This window comes from Lytechinus variegatus, chromosome 15 (assembly GCF_018143015.1).
Source record: "Lytechinus variegatus isolate NC3 chromosome 15, Lvar_3.0, whole genome shotgun sequence".
NCBI lineage: Eukaryota > Metazoa > Echinodermata > Echinoidea > Temnopleuroida > Toxopneustidae > Lytechinus > Lytechinus variegatus.
The window spans coordinates 862,701-881,749 of record NC_054754.1 but is presented as its reverse complement, the minus strand read 5'-3'; the positions used below and the strand labels follow the sequence as shown (position 1 = coordinate 881,749).

The following is a 19,049-nucleotide window of genomic DNA, read 5'->3' as shown; positions in this document are numbered from 1 at the left end:
TTGAAAGTCCACCATCTTTCTCACTCTCTCCATCTTTCTTTTTATTCATTTTAACTTTCCAATTCTTTCTCTCTTGATATCTATAAAGTTCAGGTTCACCCTTTTAACTTGCACTATTCCAAGCCCCCAACCAATTGGCATCCACAGGAGTGGGGCTTCCCCCTAGAAAATAAAGTCAAACAAAAGAAAAATGTGGAAAATAGAAATGGATAAAGACAAATAATCCTCTACGCATGTCTTACCTACCAATACAGTTCATTCACAATTTAATTCTTGCAACACCTAAATTCTACTATGAGTTTACCATACTTAGAAAATGCATATTTCCTATGCCATTTTTAAACAAGTCCCTATCGCTGGGAGTGAACGTGTTGCTCACCAGCACGAATTCGAAAATATTTTGATTGACCTGGGGCCCGTTTCATAAAACATTTGCCGCAGCGGCAACTCCCATTTTCTGCGGCAAATCTCAAAACAGCGGCAAATGACAATTTCTGCGGCAATATTTGATGCAGCTATTTGAGCTGCGTCAAATATTTGCCGCAGATACTTTCAGGGGCAAATGACAATTTCTGCGACAATATTTGATCTATTTGAGTTGCGTCAAATATTGCAGCAGAAACGGCTTTTTCATCAAAATATCAACAATTTGGAGGGCCTAACAACCATATTGCTAAAGTTTTTGATGATATTGAATTGATAAATTGCTTTTTGTCATTCTAAATAGAAAATACAGGTATTTTCACTCATTGACAAATAAAAGTAGATATTTATTGAATCACTAAATTTATTGAATTGAATTTACTGAATTTATTAAAGTCAAATTTATTTCATTAAATAGATACATAGGAACATCCATTGTGTTCCTGCAAATTTACACTTTAAAAAAGTATTTCTTTATCCTGTAAAAGAATGAATAATTGTCTCAGTTTGTCAAAGATGTTGCGTCATTGGCTTTTGAGTTTCAATTAGATTCATTTCATTATTCATAAGTGTTTTTTTTGCTGCTGTTGGTTTTTTCTGATGTGTTTGTTGAAACTCCAGCTGAAGCTGTGGTTGCTGTTAACGTTCCCGGAGTGCTTGTTGGACACCTTGATGTTGTTGAGGTTGCCAGTGTGGTTTTTGCATCTCCTGCAGAAATTGTTGATGCTGCTGTAGTTGTTGCTGTTGGTCAATGTAGTGTTACATCTCCTGTGTGTTTGCTGCTGTTTTTGCTCCTACTGTGCATGTGATTGAAGTACCTGAAATAGTAATTAATTTATAATGCATATGAGCAAGATACTCCCGGGGGGGGGGGGGCACTCGACCAAAAATGTGGTGGGGGTGTGCCGCGGGCGAGACAAAAAACGGGGGCCTTGGAGCGGGCTTATTGTAAAAAGGAGGGTCCTCGGAACGGGCTTCAAAACGACAAATGTTTGTGAAAACGGGGGTCCTTGGAACGGATCGCCAGCGTGTGAGTGCGTATGCATCCCCACGGAACGGTCATGCGTGCATGATGCAGCTAGCGCGGCCTCCGCCGGGGGAGCTCTGCGGCCGCTTTTCACCAAAATTCGACTCGTTCAATGCGATCGGAGCGGCGTAACGAAAAATATGCTAGCTTTGGAGCGGATTTCCCTCTTCTTTTTTCTCGATAAGAAAATGCTATGCCTTGGAGCGGCTTTCTTTGTTCTTTTTATCAACAAGGCAAAAATGCTATGCCTTGGAACGGAAATTTGAGTGTGAAAATGGGGGTCCCCTCCGCGGCACATACCCACTATGCATTATATACTGAGTGCCCCCCCCCCGGAAGATACTAAACTTATTCCTAATTTCAATTTCATTGTTAACCCTTAATAGAGTGGGGGGGGGGGGTGGAGGCACCTCTTGGTACTTTGCAAGATTTATCCAAATGGACAAGATCCTCAGGCACTCCCGGGATGACCTACCAGAATAGCCTCACAGTAAGGTGTATTAACAGGATTTTGTACTCATAACATTCAGTTGATTTTGCATGAACTCAATTCATCAAATGAATGTAAAGGGTCTACCAGTAAAAAAAATTCTGTGAGCTTTTTCGGGTAATCTTTCTGAGTCCTTTTACTCCTTTAATGAAATATTAATAATTAAATACATGATGAAGTGAGTTTGACAGTTATTTGACATGTTGCATCTTATGTGCTAGTGGTGGGGTCAATCATTATAGAAATGCAGAATATACATGTACATGTACCAATTTGGCAAGAGAAAGCAAGTCACATTATCGACCAATGATTGATATTGGTTTGTTACTTTTGCAGCTGAAAAAAAAATCATCAACACCTCAAACTAAGAGTTTAATTCTAAAATTTGGATTCCTGACAAAGAGCAAATCAAGAAGACAAAAATAATTCAAATTGTTATTATGACTTACTTTCTATGCCAAAATGAATCAGAATTATAAATAAGTTTAACTTACCTTTAAAATCACATTTCTCGGCTCTTTATCTGGCTCTTCAAACCCTTCAGTTGTTGATTCTGGCATGACTTTCTGATACTATTTTGTGTCCTTCTGGAACTGTGGACAAAACCTCACCTGAAGGAATAAATTAAAATTTTCAAAAAATGTTTGGCACTATAATTTTTTTTCTCACATGAATACATTACATGTATATCAAAAGAAAAGAAAAGGAAACTTCATTTGACTATTAGGTTTTTGTCAGGGGGGGGGGGGGTAAAGGGGTCAAGATGGGTCAATATGATGAACAAAAATGCAATAGTAAATAATATATAAGGATCAATCTCTGGTTGAAAAACGTCACTTCATGCAATTATTCCTCATAATTCATCTTGCACACACATATACACATAGTGAGGATGGGTGAGAGAGAGCGAGCATCGTCATCGTACATGCAAAAAGTATTAAATCCATCACTGATGTATAGATGGGGGCCATGCCCCCCAGTCAGACTGCAGGTCCCAAGAGAGTGGCTTCTTTCATCCAAATGATATTCATGACTTGAGATGTTTTGTATATTTAATGAGCTTGACGCGGACCATAACACCTTTTCATTCGGTCATTGCTGCTCTAACTGTGCATCGAATTTCATGAATTTGGTACCATTGTAAAGAAGAAGAATCATTCTTTCATGTCATATGTTTGGATTTATTCAAAGATTTTGTAATATAGGTTCAAAGTTTGATCTAAAATATGCTATAAAATAAATATTTTCACCAGACAAAAGTTGCTATTTTCACACTTTATTTGTGTTTGAGCCCAAATGATTTTTATATCATGATCATGATAAAGCTGAATATGTATGCTTTGAAACGATATAGGTTTCAAAATAAGAATTGGTTTAATCGGGTCAAGATCACACTTTTCATTTGCCAAGTACATAAAGCAGTTTGAAAACAAGAATACTGCATTCTGATTGGTCAAATAGACCACCCAGTGGCAAATTCCAACGGTTCCAGTGCCAGGGTTCGTAGGAAGGTCACACTTCCCATGTGGTAATCTCCTCAAATACCCTGTGCCTGTTGTTCTGTGAACCTTATCCAGCCAATCAGAACTCTGGATTTCATGCAAGTACAAAATTACAGAAATCTCGTATTGTACCTTAGTGGGAAAAGTGTGATCTTGACCCGATTAAAAGGTGCCGCATATCAAGAGTGGCATTGTGAGAAAGAAAAGAAGTTCAGCTTTATGGTGATATGGATATCATTGAGGCTCAAAATAAAAAGTTTGCACAATGTGCAAAAGAAAATGGAAGAAGAAAATTAAGTTTTGAGGCACACTTTCAGGCCAGAAATTTACTTATTTAACAAAATATTGTATACAAAATAAATGACCAATATGAAAGAGTAACTTTTACTCTATCTGATAGTGCAATAATATTTAATTTAACTTGAGGTTAAAAAGAAATGCCAGTAGTTGCAGTAAACACTGATTTCATGAGAAAGTCTGGCTTAATTGTCAGTATATCATCGAGGATCTAGATTTGGTAAAGTTACATAAACTGAACTTTGTGAAATCTTGAAATCTACGCTGAAAAATGTTCACACTGAAGATCACCAACACAGATAGGCACACGTGGGACAGTGTATTATTATTGCTGGAATATGAGCTTATTTTGCTTATTTCTCAGCAATTACACAATTTCTTCCAGAATCCTTTGGCACATATTTTTTATTCATACAAACAGACACTTGGGTGGTCATTATATTAGATTCTGTAAAAAGTCATTTTGAGATCGTTACCAATACTGGAATTTCTCTTTAAAACAGGTAAATTCTTAGACTCGAGAAAGAAAATCTCATGAATCACAAGATTTTGCAAGGATTCAGCCACGAGATGATTTGGATGTATCTGGACTTTTTGCTCATTAGCATAGGGACCTGCGGTCTGACTGCCCCCCCCCCCAATGTTTAACGACCAAGAAAGAAAAGGAGAAAAAGAAAGAAAGCGAACGAGAAAGGGTGAAATAGAGAGTATTTACTGGATATTATTACGTCAAAATCTTTCCAAATTTTGATTTCTGTATTAAAAAGTTCTAAAATTTTGCACACTCCCTTCGCTCTCTTTGGAGAACTTTTGTTCCATTCGCCATATTTAGCCCTCTCAAAATATTTGGCTCATTACGCCACTGAATTCAATTGTAAGAATTTTATGTTTGCTTAATGTAGACTTAATCTAACCCTAATAAGACTGCCAGGGTATTTTGGAGGCAGGAAAGATGGGCGGAAGGGGAGTGGGGGCCCTCAAGATTGACCGTTAATTGCGCAATTGTGAAGAAATGCAAAATGCCTGCCACAGATGAAAAAATTGTATATTTGATCATTCTAAAATTATTTAGAATTATATGTTTTACTAAATCATGCATGAAATTAGAATTTGGCTGGAAATCTATAAACACAGACCTTGAAGTTTTTGTTCAGACACATAAAAATTAATTGATATCACATACCTTTCATATGTATTTTTTTCCTTTCTTAAGTATTTCTTTGTTTTTTTTTACTTTTTTTATATTGTTGACAAAATTTTCTGATCATAAGCACAATGAAATTAATAGATTTTAATCAGTAAAAATAAACATTAACCGGTACGATACAATTATGAATTCTGGCTAGAAACAGATTTTGCATTGGATTTGTCCATGAAATCACATTTTAGTGCAATTCTGACATGTGTACTTACACAATGCACAATGTTGCATAATTGCAGAACCGGGTACCCAGGTGTCACAAATTTTGTCTGAACACTCATAAACTTTTTTTAAAAAAGGCTTTATAATGACGCGGCACAATCTTTCACGTTGTGGATTTATCGTGAAAATTTTTGGGCTCCCACGGCCTTTTTAGGGTTAAATCAGATAGCACATCATGATGGGTTTTACTGATATTCATTCTGCAACCCATATTTCAAAGACTATCCATCATATCTGACATTGATTTTTACCTGTGGCAGTATGTTAGTCTCTGCATTTCTACAACTGTGGCCAAATATTCTACTACTAGTTCATTAGATGGGCCCATGGCATTTTTCTTATTGTAGGAGACTGGCAAGCCCTGGCTTTGAAGTTCCTGGTATATCCTTCTCCAGCTGCAATATCTGGTCAGTTGAGGACTTGGGGGCTTTGTGTCAGGAGTGGTCTTGGTAATGGCGGTGGCAATGGTGATGGCAGTGACAGAAGCAGACTTGGTGGTGGTGACTGCAATTGCAGCATTGTTGATGGTGGTATATGCCTCATCACGACCAACATTAGCTCCTGCTGCCATGCTGCTGGTCTCCATCTATTATGTTTTAAATAGAATAAAACATTAAAACAATTGATTATTAACACATCAACTTCAGAACACTAGCATATTGATAATAAAACTTATAGATTAGCAGTCAAAGCATAAAATGAACTTCCACAGAAGAGTACATGTACCTTCTAATAGAATTTCAGACCACCTTGAGGATGTTATGCTCAAAGCAAGGTTTTTATTTGACAACATTGGTCAGAGGGACATGGATTTAAATGTCAGAATACAACTGGTATCATTGGTTGATCAATCATACTGTACAATACCCCATTTAGATATATGTTGCTGTTATCTTCCACTTTACCCCTCTTAGATTTTTGGCATTGAGTAGTAGTCCCAGGGAAGGTGCTGAAGACTTTGGTACAGGTGTCTTTGCAGTATCTGGGAGGTTGCTTGCTGAATCTAAATGACTTTCTTTCGAGGGTTTCCCTGGTTTGTGTGCATTCTGTACGAGAAGAGTGAATAAAAAAAAAAAACATTAAAAAAAGAAGAAAAATTGAATAAACCGAGATGCAAGAATGAAAAAATGACTTTAAATTTGTCAAATTAATATTCAATAGTACATTTAGAATAATATTTGTTTAGAAATGAATCCTTTTCAATGGACTTGCAGCAAAATAAACATGTTTAAATATTCATGATGATTTATTAACCCTATCTGGCCCCAAAGGAGGAAGGGGGGGTCTTAAAGGGATGGTCCAGGCTGAAAATATTTATATCTTAATACATAGAGTAGAATCCACTGAGCAAAATGCTGAAAATGTCATCAAAATCGGATAACAAATAATAAAGTTATTGAAGTTTAAAGTTTAGCAATATTTTGAGAAAATAGTCATATCATGAATATTCATTAGGTGGGATGATGTCACATCCCCACTTTCTGTTTGGTTCATAAAATCATAATTTTTTCATTATTTCATACATGTGTAAATGATGTGTCTCCATTATGATGAAATAAGTTTCAGCAATTAATATCTAATGTACTAAATCAGTTGTCAATCCAATTTTTCTAGTTCTTGGAGGATAAAATTTAATAAACATAATTTCATATAATAAAATTCAAAAGAACAATTTGAGATGTGACATCATCAGCCCACCTAATGAATATTCATGACGACCGTTTTCACAAACTACTGTTATAAACTATCAAATTCAATAACTTGATTATTTGTCATCTGATTTTGATGAAATTTTCGGCATTTTGCTCAGTGACTTCTACTCTATTTATTAAGCTACATGTATAAATATTTTCAGCCTGGACCATCACTTTAATAAGCCCCCCTCCACATGTTTTGCAATAATTCCACAGTTAGAAACATGTCCTCATATTTTTTTTGTTGGTCAAGTCTCGCAGAAGTTTAGGGACCAAGTTTGCGGCATCCGGATACGCAGTAATGCAACAATGTATGAGTTCATGTCGGACCTAGAATTGCTCAAAAACATTATTTTTCTTACAAATCTAATCCAATGGAAATTCTATTTTAAATCATAAATGACAAATGCATCATTATTCTTGCACTTATTGGTTGAAATTATAAAATCTTTGCTTTGTCTCAAAATATTATATCTATATTTTGATATTAATAGATGCTCTAAGATCTTATCTTTGAAATGGCATTTAAAAAATAAATTCATGCTTGAGCGAACACGGGACGTTTTATACTTTTAGACTTTTGGCTAATCAGCAGACTTATAATATATTCATTATCTTTGCCATAATTTTCGAAAAATGCTGTCAAATTTCACTAATAAATTTATTCATTTACCTGAATTACATTGGTTTTAATTTGAACTTCTTTTACCTTTGAATTTTCCTTCATAAGTAAGAAGAGACTTTCTTGTCAACCCAAGTGAGAAGATTTGCATTTTTAATTGGGAGAATTTGTAATCATTCAAATCCTTTTTATTATGTGAAACAAATTATGTTATGGTACCTTTGATAATAATTATGTGAAACAATTTATGTAATGGTACCTATAAAAGACATGAATCCTATTTTCAAGGGGTCATTGAATCCTTCACCAAGTTTAATTATGTGCTTGACAGGACAAACAAGAAAATATTCATGTCTTTCAATGGCAATGGTGTATTGAGTCAATTTTGAAGGAGGAAGATATGGCAGATCAGGTAAAATGCATTAAAAAGTTGTGAAGCGAGCAAGCAAAAATTTCCAGTTTTTACTAAAATATCCAATTTTGTGATTTTGACATAATATTCAGAATAATATCATATTTCACTTTCTATGTTTTCTGTTATTTTTCTTTCCACTTTTTTCCTTGGTCATAATTTTGTATTGGGAGGGGGGGGGGGAGCACCCCGAGCCCCCACCCTCAGTATGCCACTGTTCAAAGGCATCATTACCTTTGCAGAACACAATGAAAGGATTCGAAAAAAAACACGCTCTACCATAATTTGGTTTAAAAAAATGTTCTTGCCTAAGGAATATTCAAAACTAAAAGAGAACATATTAAAAAGGAACAACACCACAACTATCCAAATAAATAAGTAGATTTGGAAATGAATTTTGACTGCATAATTCGAAAATTATGGCAAAGATAATGAAAAGGTTAAGAGGAATTCTGCTGATAGCAAGAAGTCCGACCATCATATTATGCCATTTTGGCGCAAGCTTCCTTTTTTACCCCAGACAAAACAAAAATTTGTGTTTGCGTAAGCACGAACAAAACCAAATTATTTTAATAGCATTTGAAGGATAAGACTCCATAGCATGTATTGACACCAAAATATTGAGATCATAATTTGAAACAAAAATTTTATAGACTTTTCAAATCTATCCCATTTTTTCATACGCACTGTAGAACTTGGGAACTTATTTAGAGATTTACTTAACTGTACAGCAGAGAATTCTCTATTTATGCATAAAATAATTTATCAAAAATGAATTTTAATAAATTATGAAAAATCAGCAATACACCCTTAGCTTTGCAATTTCAAAGAAGCTCATGCTAATTATGTAGGGCTAAACCAAATTTTTAATTTGTTTGATCATTTAGTAAGCGTTAACTTAAAATACACAGTCCCCTGGTACACAGTATAGGCCGAGGTCCATGGTGACCCTCCCGAATAGGATAATTTTCATTTCTCTTTGGCTACTGAGAATGGAATATTCAAAACATTGTTCTGTCAAACCAAAGGTAGATAGATAATACAGAGATTATATTTCTTTAAAACACGTATGATATAGATCTACTGTACCTTCTGATGACGAGGCGGCAAATTAAATGTGGTTGGGACAGCATCCTGTCTTAGACGAATCGTTTGCCCAGTCCTGTCAAAGCAAGCATCTTCAAAATGATCAGAACAGAGTTCAGAGCTCTTGGAGGAATTCGATGAAGCTTGCTTCATATTGACCATCCATACTGTGTTACAGTACCAGTTCAGTCCAACGGCTGAATGGGAATCTGCAGCAAATGTAAACACATGTCATGAAATCAATTATATATAATTAAGAAAACTCTAGGCCTACTCAGCAGCGGCCCGTTTATCAACACCTGGACAAGTGAGTCATATTTATCTACTAACCACAGAGTTAGTTCCTATCTTTAGGATTTTTTACAAGAAATAATCCATTAATAACGTTATATTGAGACTATCGGTAGAAAGTACAAGAGATGTAGCCTTAATCACATAATAGCATAATTTTCAAAAAGTTAAATCATGATAAAACTTGCAATTATTGTGATAAATCAGGAAATACATCCAATCAAAAAAATAGCAGAGCCAAAACTAGAACAAAAGCTTCAATCTCTGTTAAAGGGGAATCCAACCCAAATAAAAACTTGTTCTTAGGGGAATAAGAAAAATCAGTCAAGTTGATAGGTGAAAGTTTGAACACTATCTGACAAATAATAAGAAAGTTATTTTTTTAAAGTTGTGAATATTGGTAATCCCTAGATCCACGAGACTGCAAATTGGCCACATATGTGATGTCACAGTGATGTAAGGCAAGGACTACTCTTCCATGTACTCCAATACATAAAATGGCTAATATGTCATTTTTTCAAATGTTTTACTTCAAATTTTTATTTTTCTTTCACATGAGGACATAAAACAATATACTACCAGGGTTATATTTAGATTACTGCCCCAGGGGAAGGGCAGTTAGGAGAAAAACACAAATCCCTGATAATTAAGTACATGGCCTATGGGAAAGTTGTCCTTGCCTCTTGTCATAATTTACTTACCCAGTTGCCACTTTGAAATCTACATAATCATAGGGATTTCAATTTTAAAGCAGCCATAACTTTCTTATTGTTGGTCCGATTTCTTTCAAACTTTCACCATTCTGTTTTATCTAATTTTCTCCTTTCCAACACTATATTTTATGACCAAGGCTGGATTCCCCTTAAGTGTAAAGGCATCCGGCCGAGCGTTGTTGGAGCGGTCGTGGAGCGGAGAGAAAAAAAAATCATCACTGCTCGCTACCGTTTACCATTTTCAAGTTCGATTTTAGTTTTTTTGTTTTCGATTTTTTCCCCCATTTTGAGAGAAAAATTCTACCCTCTTTCCCTACCGCTCCAACAACGCTCGGCCGGTGTGACCATGCCTTTATGTTGGTTGTTCAGCTGAATTTCGTTGGCTTCACTCACCAAATACAGAAAAAGATATAAAAATACTCCTCGAGACAGAGGGCTGCCAGCTGTCTACTAAAGGCAAAACATGCATCAAACATAATTAAACCATGCAGACTTGGGGATTAAAATGCCGAGAAAAATGAAATCATCACTAATTCATTTTGAACATGACTAAAAAACAAGGCAAAAGCAATTTTTGTCTCGCCCACTTATGAAAATAACCAGAAATATTGTGATTTGCGAGGGCACGCAAGAATTATATCGAAACTTCATTGTGAAATTACTGGGATGGAATAACACTTGTCATACCAGCCTTGCACGTAAACTTTAATATTGACCTGAAAATGACCTTTGACCTTACCATGTGACATCCGACTGCAGCATAAGTCTGCAAGTTTGGTTGAAAAGTGACTTACGGTTGCGGAGTTAGGTGTCATAAGAGAGTCTTGCATGTAAACTTTAACCTGTAGATGACCTTTGACCTTTCCATGTGACCTCTGACTGCAGCATAACATGCAGGTCCCCCAAGTCCATCTACCTTCCAAGTTTGGTTGAAAAGTGACTTACGGTTGCGGAGTTAGGTGTCATAAGAGAGTCTTGCATGTAAACTTTAACCTGTAAATGACCTTTGACCTTTCCATGTGACCTCCGACTGCAGCATAACATGCACGTCCCCCAAGTCTATCCAACATCCAAGTTTGGTTGAAAAGTGACTTACGGTTGCGGAGTTAGTTTTCATAAGAGAGTCTTGCATGTAAACTTTGACGTTGACCTGAAAATGACCTTTGAACTTATCATGTGACCTCCCACTTCAGCGTAACATGTGCAGGTCCCCCAAGTCCATCTACTGTCCATGTTAGGTTGAAAAGCGACTTACATTTGCGAAGTTAGGTGTCCTGCATGTAAACTTTAACGTTGACCTGAAAATGACCTTCGACCTTACCATGTGACCTCTGACTGTAGCATAACATGCAGGTCCCCCAAGTCCATCGACCATCCATGTTTGATTGAAAAGTGACTTATGGTTGCGGAGTTAGGTGTCATAAGAGTCTTGCATGTAAACTTTAACCTGTAAATGATATTTTACCTTACCATGTGACCTCTGACTGCAGCATAACATGCACGTCCCCCAAGTCTATCCAACATCCAAGTTTGGTTGAAAAGTGACTTACGGTTGCGGAGTTAGGTGTCATAAGAGTCTTGCATGTGAACTGTAACGTTGACCTGAAAATGACCTTTGACCTTACCATATGACCTCAGACTGCAGCATAACATGCAGGTCCCCCAAGTCCATCTACCATCCAAGTTTGGTTGAAAAGCGACTTACGGTTGTGGAGTTAGGTGTCATAAAAGTGTTGCATGTAAACTTTAACGTTGACCTGAAAATGACCTTTGACCTTACCATGTGACCTCTGACTGCAGCTCAACATGCAGGTCACCCAGGTCCATCTACCATCCATGTTTGGTTTAAAAGCGACTTACGGTTGTGGAGTTATGTGTCATTACAGGTTTGTGACGGACGGACAGACGACATTTGGATCCCTTAGTCTCGCCTTCACCTCTGGTGGGCAGGACAAATATGTCATACGGACGTTGAGATATGCCGCGAGAGCTTTTCTCGAAAGGGTGGGTTGAGGAGGAAAGTCAAACAAAACACACCTTTTCGGGACAACCGGGGGAACTTTCCATGAAAGGCTGCATGTGTTTAATATTTTTTCTGAACCAATCGTTTCTATGAAAATTAGTCTTGAAATAACAATATAACAGTAATATAGACACTAGACAGAGGTGCATAGATGGGGGGAGGCTTGGGATGCTCTCCCCCCCCCCAAAAAAAAAAGGGAAAGAAAAATGAAATATAACATTTTCTGAATATTTTTATGTCAAGCTACAAAATGTGATTTTTTTTAATGAAAAGCTTGCTCGCTCACAACTTCTATTGAATTTTGCCTGATATGACACATCTGACTCCCTCAAAATCTTGGGCTCATTTTGTCTCTGATTATTAGGAGAAAAAGAGAGCTTGCAGTTTTTGTGATTCTGAATAAAATTTCATATTAATGAAGTAATTCTGGACACAAAATAATTACACAAAGCCATATGGAATTATGAGAAATAGTAAACAAATATATCAGGCTTTGAGAAAGTATAGTTGAATTATTTATCCGAGGTTGGTCTGACAATTACTTCCTGAGGGGCGAAGCCCCGAGGGAAATATAGTAGTTTTGCCAGTCCAACCGAGGATTAATAATTCCCACTATGCTTTCGAATGAAACGCCTGATATATTTGTTTTTTATCCAACTTTTTATAATTTATAACCAAAATCTATGTGATGAGCTTGCAAAGTCCGGTTACTTGAGTTGAATTACCTACTTTTCTCTGAGCCATCGTGCTCAGCAGAACGCAGATCAGTGCCTGTGCCGACACATCGCTGGACTTGCCGGGAGAGAGAGCGCGCTGGCCGGTGTGCCTGAGAGTTTAGCTAGATCCAGTTTTGTGAAATAATGATGTCAGACCTCGATATACTAGTATCCAAAAATATATCGAGGTATGACGTCAGAGTTGAAATATATTCGGTCACATGATGCTACTTGAACCAATAGTACTATACATGATTTACTCTATGTAGGATATAATGTATTCTATTCTATAGGCGTAAGTATTTGCATAGAAGTGTGATGAAACAAATCAGTGGCGAAGTGAGCCAAAGTTTTGAAGGGGCTAGATATGAATAATTGGGCAGATCTTTTTTTGTGAGCGAGCAAAAAAAATAAAAATATTTAACTTTATAAATATCCAATGAAAGCATAATATTCAGAAAAAATATATTTCACCATTTTCTTTTCTACTTTCTTGGTCATAATTTATTTTTGTAGGAGAGGAGAGGGGGCAAGCGCCCGAAGACCCCCTCGCCTCATCTGTGCACTGAAGAAATTACTTTGAAACTGACTTTCCTTTGCAAGCTGCTGGATAATCTTTATATAATAGTTACCATGCAAGGACGGCTGCACTGCCGAGACTATTGAAAATAAATACATGAAAATGCACAAAATTTGTGTTTTCCCTTCTTTCCTTCCGTTTTGTTTCACCTGCATAGGAGAGTAAAATTATATTATAGGCGCTGTTTTTCTGACGGTGGCGGCATCAACACCAAATCTTAACAAAAGGTTGTGTTTTTTAAATGAAAACTTAGAAACCTAGTTCATGAAATTTGGGCATAAGGTTAATCAAGTATTGCTAAACGTCCTGCCTGAGTTTCAGGTCACTCAGTTGTTGTGTGTCCGTACAGGTTGTGTGTCCACACGATCAATGTTAGAAAGTCATTTGAAAAAAGTTAGAAGCGAAGTTTCATCAAATTTTAGTACAAAATGTTGGGAAATATAAAGAACAAAATAGAAGATGATAACAAGTATTGAATTCATATTTTTAGTGTAATCCAAAGACAAAAAGGAAGGCTTCAAAAAGATTGTTTACATTCATAATTCCGAAGCTTCGTTATTCCGAAGGTTTGGATATTCCGGAGGTTCGTTAATCTGAAAGCGAAATAAGGTTCGTTGTTCCGAAGGTCCGACAATCCAAAAATTGAAATGACGTTCGTTGTTCCAAAGGTTCGTTAATCCGAAAAGGAATAATGAGAGTCATAATTCCGAAGGTTCGTTAGTCCGAAAAAAAATGAGGTTCGTTGTTCATTTAGTTTTTTCGGATTAACGAACCTCATTTCGTTTTCGGATTAACAAACCTCATTTCGTTTTCGGACTAACGAACCTTCGGAATTATCACTCATTATTCCTTTTCGGATTAACGAACCTTCGGAATTACGCCACAAATGTTCGGATTAACGAACCCTTTTTCGATTTAACGAACATTGTGGTTCAGGCAATAATGAATTCACGTGTTTTGGAATTACGAACCTTCTGAATTACGAAGTGTAACCAAAAGATAACATGTCCGGACACTGGACCCCCTCCTATATTAGTTTTGTTTTTAAAGATCGTGATGTTCCATGAGTTTTATATTTCCCCATAAAATCCCACCTTTGTCACTCGGAATATCAGATCGACTTAACGGACACGATGTTCAGCCAGATGGAGCGTATAGTAGTGGTGGTGAAGTGGAGCCGGCACAAACATCGCTCGAAGTAACTAAACTTGTACTAGTAATGAGTGGGGCTAGGACCTAGGCCAAACATACTTAGGCTACCACAACAGGCGATAGGCTTTCTTACCCCTCCAAAGATAACTTCTTAAATTGGAGATAAAATTTTACCTTCTAGGGTGACCTTTTCTTGGACTTGCCCTATACCCTGTACCATGAACCGTTTTGGCAGTGGATATCTAAGTCAGTGGGTCGCGCATGGGATCTCATTCTTCTGGTTTCCATACCACATGATTTTTCTGTGCGCGGTGGCGCATCTTTGGGCCCGAGCCGAGATAGGCCTCGACTCTAACATTAGAGTCTACGGACAAGCCCAACTCATAGTCAAGGGTTCATTACATGCAGAAACAGATCTAGAGGGGGGGTTGCAACCCCCCCCAAAAAAAAAAAAAATCTGGGGACCATTTTTTTTAAATCTTATCTTTTTTAAAAAACTTGTAATTTTATTTTATTCTATTTCTATGTAGTATTCATTTAATTTATTATTATTATTTATTTGGGGGGGAGGGTTGGGCGAACAAATGTCACATAGTCCTTTTTGCCCCCCATCAGCTTTTTTGAGGACACGGGCCACCGCGGAAGTGACAATCTAGGCCAGGGTTGCTGATTCTCATCCCCAAACAAAAATCCCCCCATTAAAAAAAAAAAAAATGGGGGATTGCAACTTAATTTTACAAATTTTCATGGGGGTTAATTTGGCAACGACCTCTATATCAAAAATAGTGGTGTTTTAGATGCAAGGAAACGCCATTTTCACACACAGATTTTCAAAAATTTTCCCTACGTGGGAGGGGGGGGGGGGGACACCCCCCAAACACCCTCGCTTGCTCCGCTCGCTTGGACTCGGTCGCTACGCTCCCTCACATACCACCCCAACCCCCCCTTTATAAAAGCTGGATCCGCCCCTGACATGCCACAGCGCACAGAAAAACCAAGCCATTACTTAGAAGTGGTGTGTTTAATTATGGACGTGGACATCACTTGCAGAAGTGGGATCGCAGCAAGCCAGCATGCGCGACCCACTAACTCATTAACTGTCAATTCGAAATCCACTGCCAAACATGGTTCAATGGTTTAATTTACCAGTATTAATACTAACCTCGCAATGCGTGTGGGTGCCCAAGCTAAAGCTGTTTTTAATAATCTAAAAATAAAATCACGTCAATCACTGACTCAGTCTCAGACAGTCAATAATTATATAAAATTTGTCATCCAATGAAGTTTCCAATTTCAACATGCATTTTGCTCTGAGTCAGTCTGAGTATGAATTTTACACCATTTATCAAAATCTAGGCCTAAATATCAGCCTGTATAATTCATTACCATTTTAGGTGTGCACAAAAGACCAATCCCCCTGGCCTGGCATGGGCATGGTCGACTACAGTAGGACCCTACACAAACTTGAATACACGGGACTATAAATTGCACAGCTTCTTGCAAATGCAAGTTTGGCAACGACTAACGAATTCCCATTTTGTTTTCAACGTAATTTTGAAGTCGAAAACATAGCTAAACTTACGAATGCAATGTCCGTCCACATTCTACCAATTAGAGAAGTTGTTTGCAGCTCTCGTTGACATGAATAACGTGAAATCTAAGCTAAACAAGAAAGGTTCACCAACATGCCGACCTGTGAGTGTGACCGTCCCGCGCCCGGATATCGATCGAGCGAAGATATCGGCTTGAGCAAGGTGCAGCCAATCAGCGACGATCTCATATTCCCTGCCAGAAAGAGGAGACAGAATTATTTTACATGGACAGAATTTTTTGTGATGTGACACAAAATCATTTCGTCGACGGAATTTTTTGTGATGTGACACAAAATCATTTCGTTGACGGAATAAATATTTGCATCGCAACGAAATGAATTTCGAGGACGCAATTTTATTTCGTCTCGAGGAAATTGATTATAAGTGTGACACAAAATAAATTTCGTATACAAAATCAAACTGCATCATGACGAAATGAATTTCGTTGGAGTGAAACACATATTTTCCTACAGAATTTTCCTTTGGACAATTGGGGTGCTATTTCGTTAGATCAAAATTCATTTCGTGTGTACGAAATAAATTTTGTGGACCAAATTACATTTCGTCGCGACGAAAATTTATTTTGTGTGACAAGAATAATTTCGTATACGAAATAAAACTGCGTCATGACGAAATCATTTTCATACGAACAAAAAAACTTTTGTGTACGGAATGACGTGAATTGGACGGAATTTACCATCGGACATTTGGTGCGCCATTTTGTATGGCACGCCAAATGAAGTTTGTGGACGCAATTACATTTTGTCTAAACGAAATTTATTTTGTGCATTTCGTCGAGACGAAAATGATTTTGTGTGACACAAAATAAATTTCGTGTACGAAATTAGAAAAGCGTCATGACAAAAAGATTTTCGTCTGAATAAAAACACATTTTGTGTACGGAATTGCTTGAATTGCACAGAATATACTGGCGTACACTTGGCACGCCATAGGAAATAGCCTTCCAATTTCTTTCAGGTTTTTTTGTTTGGTACTTGCAAAGTTGAGGGTTATTTGGTGAATTAATGATCAGTTGTGATCAGTTTGTTGTTTGTGAAAAATATAATGCATGAATGGTCATGAATTGCAATTTTTAGTGCAGCATTTTTACTTTATCATGTGGATCTCAGCAATGTGTTCATGAGAATCAGGAGAACAGGGGGTAAGATAGGACTTGAGTAGGCGAAGTATACGTTGACGGGATAAAGGTCAACAGAACATTTAGCAGCCCCTCCCTCCATCTCTACCCCCCTTCCCTTCTCTCCTCCTGAGAGACTAAGCTCAGCTAGGCTGGGCAGGACTTAGCCTTATAGTTTTTGTCTCACCGGCGTAGCAGAGTGAGACTATAGGCGCCGCTTTTCCGACGCGACGGCGGCGTCAACATCAAATCTTAACCTAAGGTTAAGTTTTTGAAATGACATCATAACTTAGAAAGTACTGTATATGGACCTAGTTCATGAAACTTGGACATAAGGTCGATCAAGTATCACCAAACATCCTGCATGAGTTTCACGTCACATGACCAAGGTCAAAGGTCATTTAGGGTCAATGAACTTTGGCCGATTTGGGGTCGATCTATTGAATTACAATCAAAACTTTAAAAGTTTTTGGATCTGATTCATGAAACTTGGACATAATAGTAATCAGGTATCATTGAACATCCTGTGCAAGTTTCAGGTCACATGATCAAGGTCATTTAGGGTCAATGAACTTTGGCCGAATGGGGGTATTTGTTGAATTACCATCATAACTTTGAAAGTATGTTGGTCTATTTCATAAAACTTGGACATAAGAGTAATCAAGTATCACTGAACATCCTGTGCGCATTTAAGGTCACATGACCAGGGTCAAAAGTCAATGAACTTTGGCCATAATGGGGGTATCTGTTGAATTACCATCATAACTTTGCAAGTTTATTGATCTGACTTTTGAAACTTGGACATGAGAGTAATCAAGTATCACTGAATATCCTGTGCAAGTTTCAGGGCACATGATCAAGGTCAAAGGTCATGTGAGATCAATGAACTTGGCCACATTGGGGGTATTTGTTGAATTACCATCCTATCTCTGTAAGTGTATTGGTCTAATTCATAAAACGTGGAAATAAGAGTAAGTAAGTATCACTGAACATCTTGTGTGAGTTATAGTAGTTTTCAAAGTCAGCATTGCTGCTATGTTGAATCGCGTGATGCAGGTGAGACGGCCAAAGGCATTCCACTTGTTTTGAGTGGTTAGTCCTTTGGTACTTACAAAGCTAAGGGTGTTTAGCTAAATTAATGAGTGAGATAAGCTTTGGTTTCTTAGGTAAATTCCATGAGTTACTAAACTGAAATTTAATAATGAGTGAACAGGAATTGTAATTTTAGTGTAGCATATTAATCTTGTGGACCTCAGAAGTGTGTTTGTGAGAGTCAGAGTAATGTGATGGTACCTGTTACAAGCAAGAGGGCGAGATATGCTAAGACTTGGTTAAAAGGGCATTCCTCTTCTTTTTTTCGTTTTACAAATTAAATATCATATGTACCCTCCACCTCCATTTCCCAGCCCCCCCCCCCTCTCTCTCTCATTCTCACTTCCTGGATTGTAGCCTATTCAAAACTTAACTGCCAAGTGACGGGTGGCTGATGGTCAGGTTTTTTTTATGATTACCAAGAAATTTACTGATTATGATGATTAATAAAGTAATTTGACAAAAACTGAATGTTTGATTGATCACATTGCACATTGAATTAGTTGATTTACTGATAAATTGTTGATTAAATGATTGATAGGAAAGAGTTGATGTCCCGATTCAGAATTTATCATTAAATCAACATTCTGTTCTGGACTTCACGTGTACATGACAATAGCCATCAGTCTCTCAATAGGAGCGGGAGGGCGGGAAATAGGAAGGGGGCGGGGGCAGAAAGTTCTGTTGACCCTTATTCCATCAACCTACTTATCCCACTTAAGCCCTATTTTCCCCGACACCCATGAATGCATTGCTGAGATCCACAAGATATTGTT

At 37.4% G+C, this 19,049-nt stretch overlaps 1 protein-coding gene across 4 annotated transcripts; it reads right to left on the bottom strand.

The window, feature by feature from the left end:
* Positions 1–1,028: 1,028 nt before the first annotated feature.
* On the bottom strand, positions 1,029–16,247 carry LOC121428322 (THAP domain-containing protein 5-like). Of its 4 annotated transcripts, none has more exons than XM_041624889.1 (6): positions 16,034–16,247; positions 8,980–9,185; positions 6,068–6,208; positions 5,414–5,748; positions 2,435–2,551; positions 1,029–1,241 (listed from the first exon to the last, which is right to left on the bottom strand). In XM_041624889.1, exons 2-5 carry the CDS (start codon positions 9,136–9,138, stop codon positions 2,548–2,550), a joined length of 639 nt encoding a protein of 212 aa, XP_041480823.1. In that variant the 5' UTR covers positions 9,139–9,185; positions 16,034–16,247; the 3' UTR covers positions 1,029–1,241; positions 2,435–2,547. The 4 variants fall into 4 exon arrangements, with proteins under 4 accessions (XP_041480823.1, XP_041480822.1, XP_041480824.1 ...); XM_041624888.1 differs by lacking the exon at positions 16,034–16,247 and adding an exon at positions 14,626–14,686; XM_041624890.1 differs by lacking the exon at positions 16,034–16,247 and adding an exon at positions 12,733–13,096.
* Positions 16,248–19,049: the final 2,802 nt, after the last annotated feature.

Excerpts from the sequence above, each read along its gene's own strand:
- LOC121428322 (XM_041624888.1), bottom strand. The coding sequence starts at position 14,671 with ATGGTACAGGGTATAGGGCAAGTCCAAGAAAAGGTCACCCTAGAAG. Across the intron at positions 6,209-8,979 it reads TGCCGCCTCGTCATCAGAAG|AATGCACACAAACCAGGGAA; the intron begins GTACAGTAGATC and ends CTTCTCGTACAG. Across the intron at positions 5,749-6,067 it reads ATGCCAAAAATCTAAGAGGG|ATGGAGACCAGCAGCATGGC; the intron begins GTAAAGTGGAAG and ends AAAACATAATAG.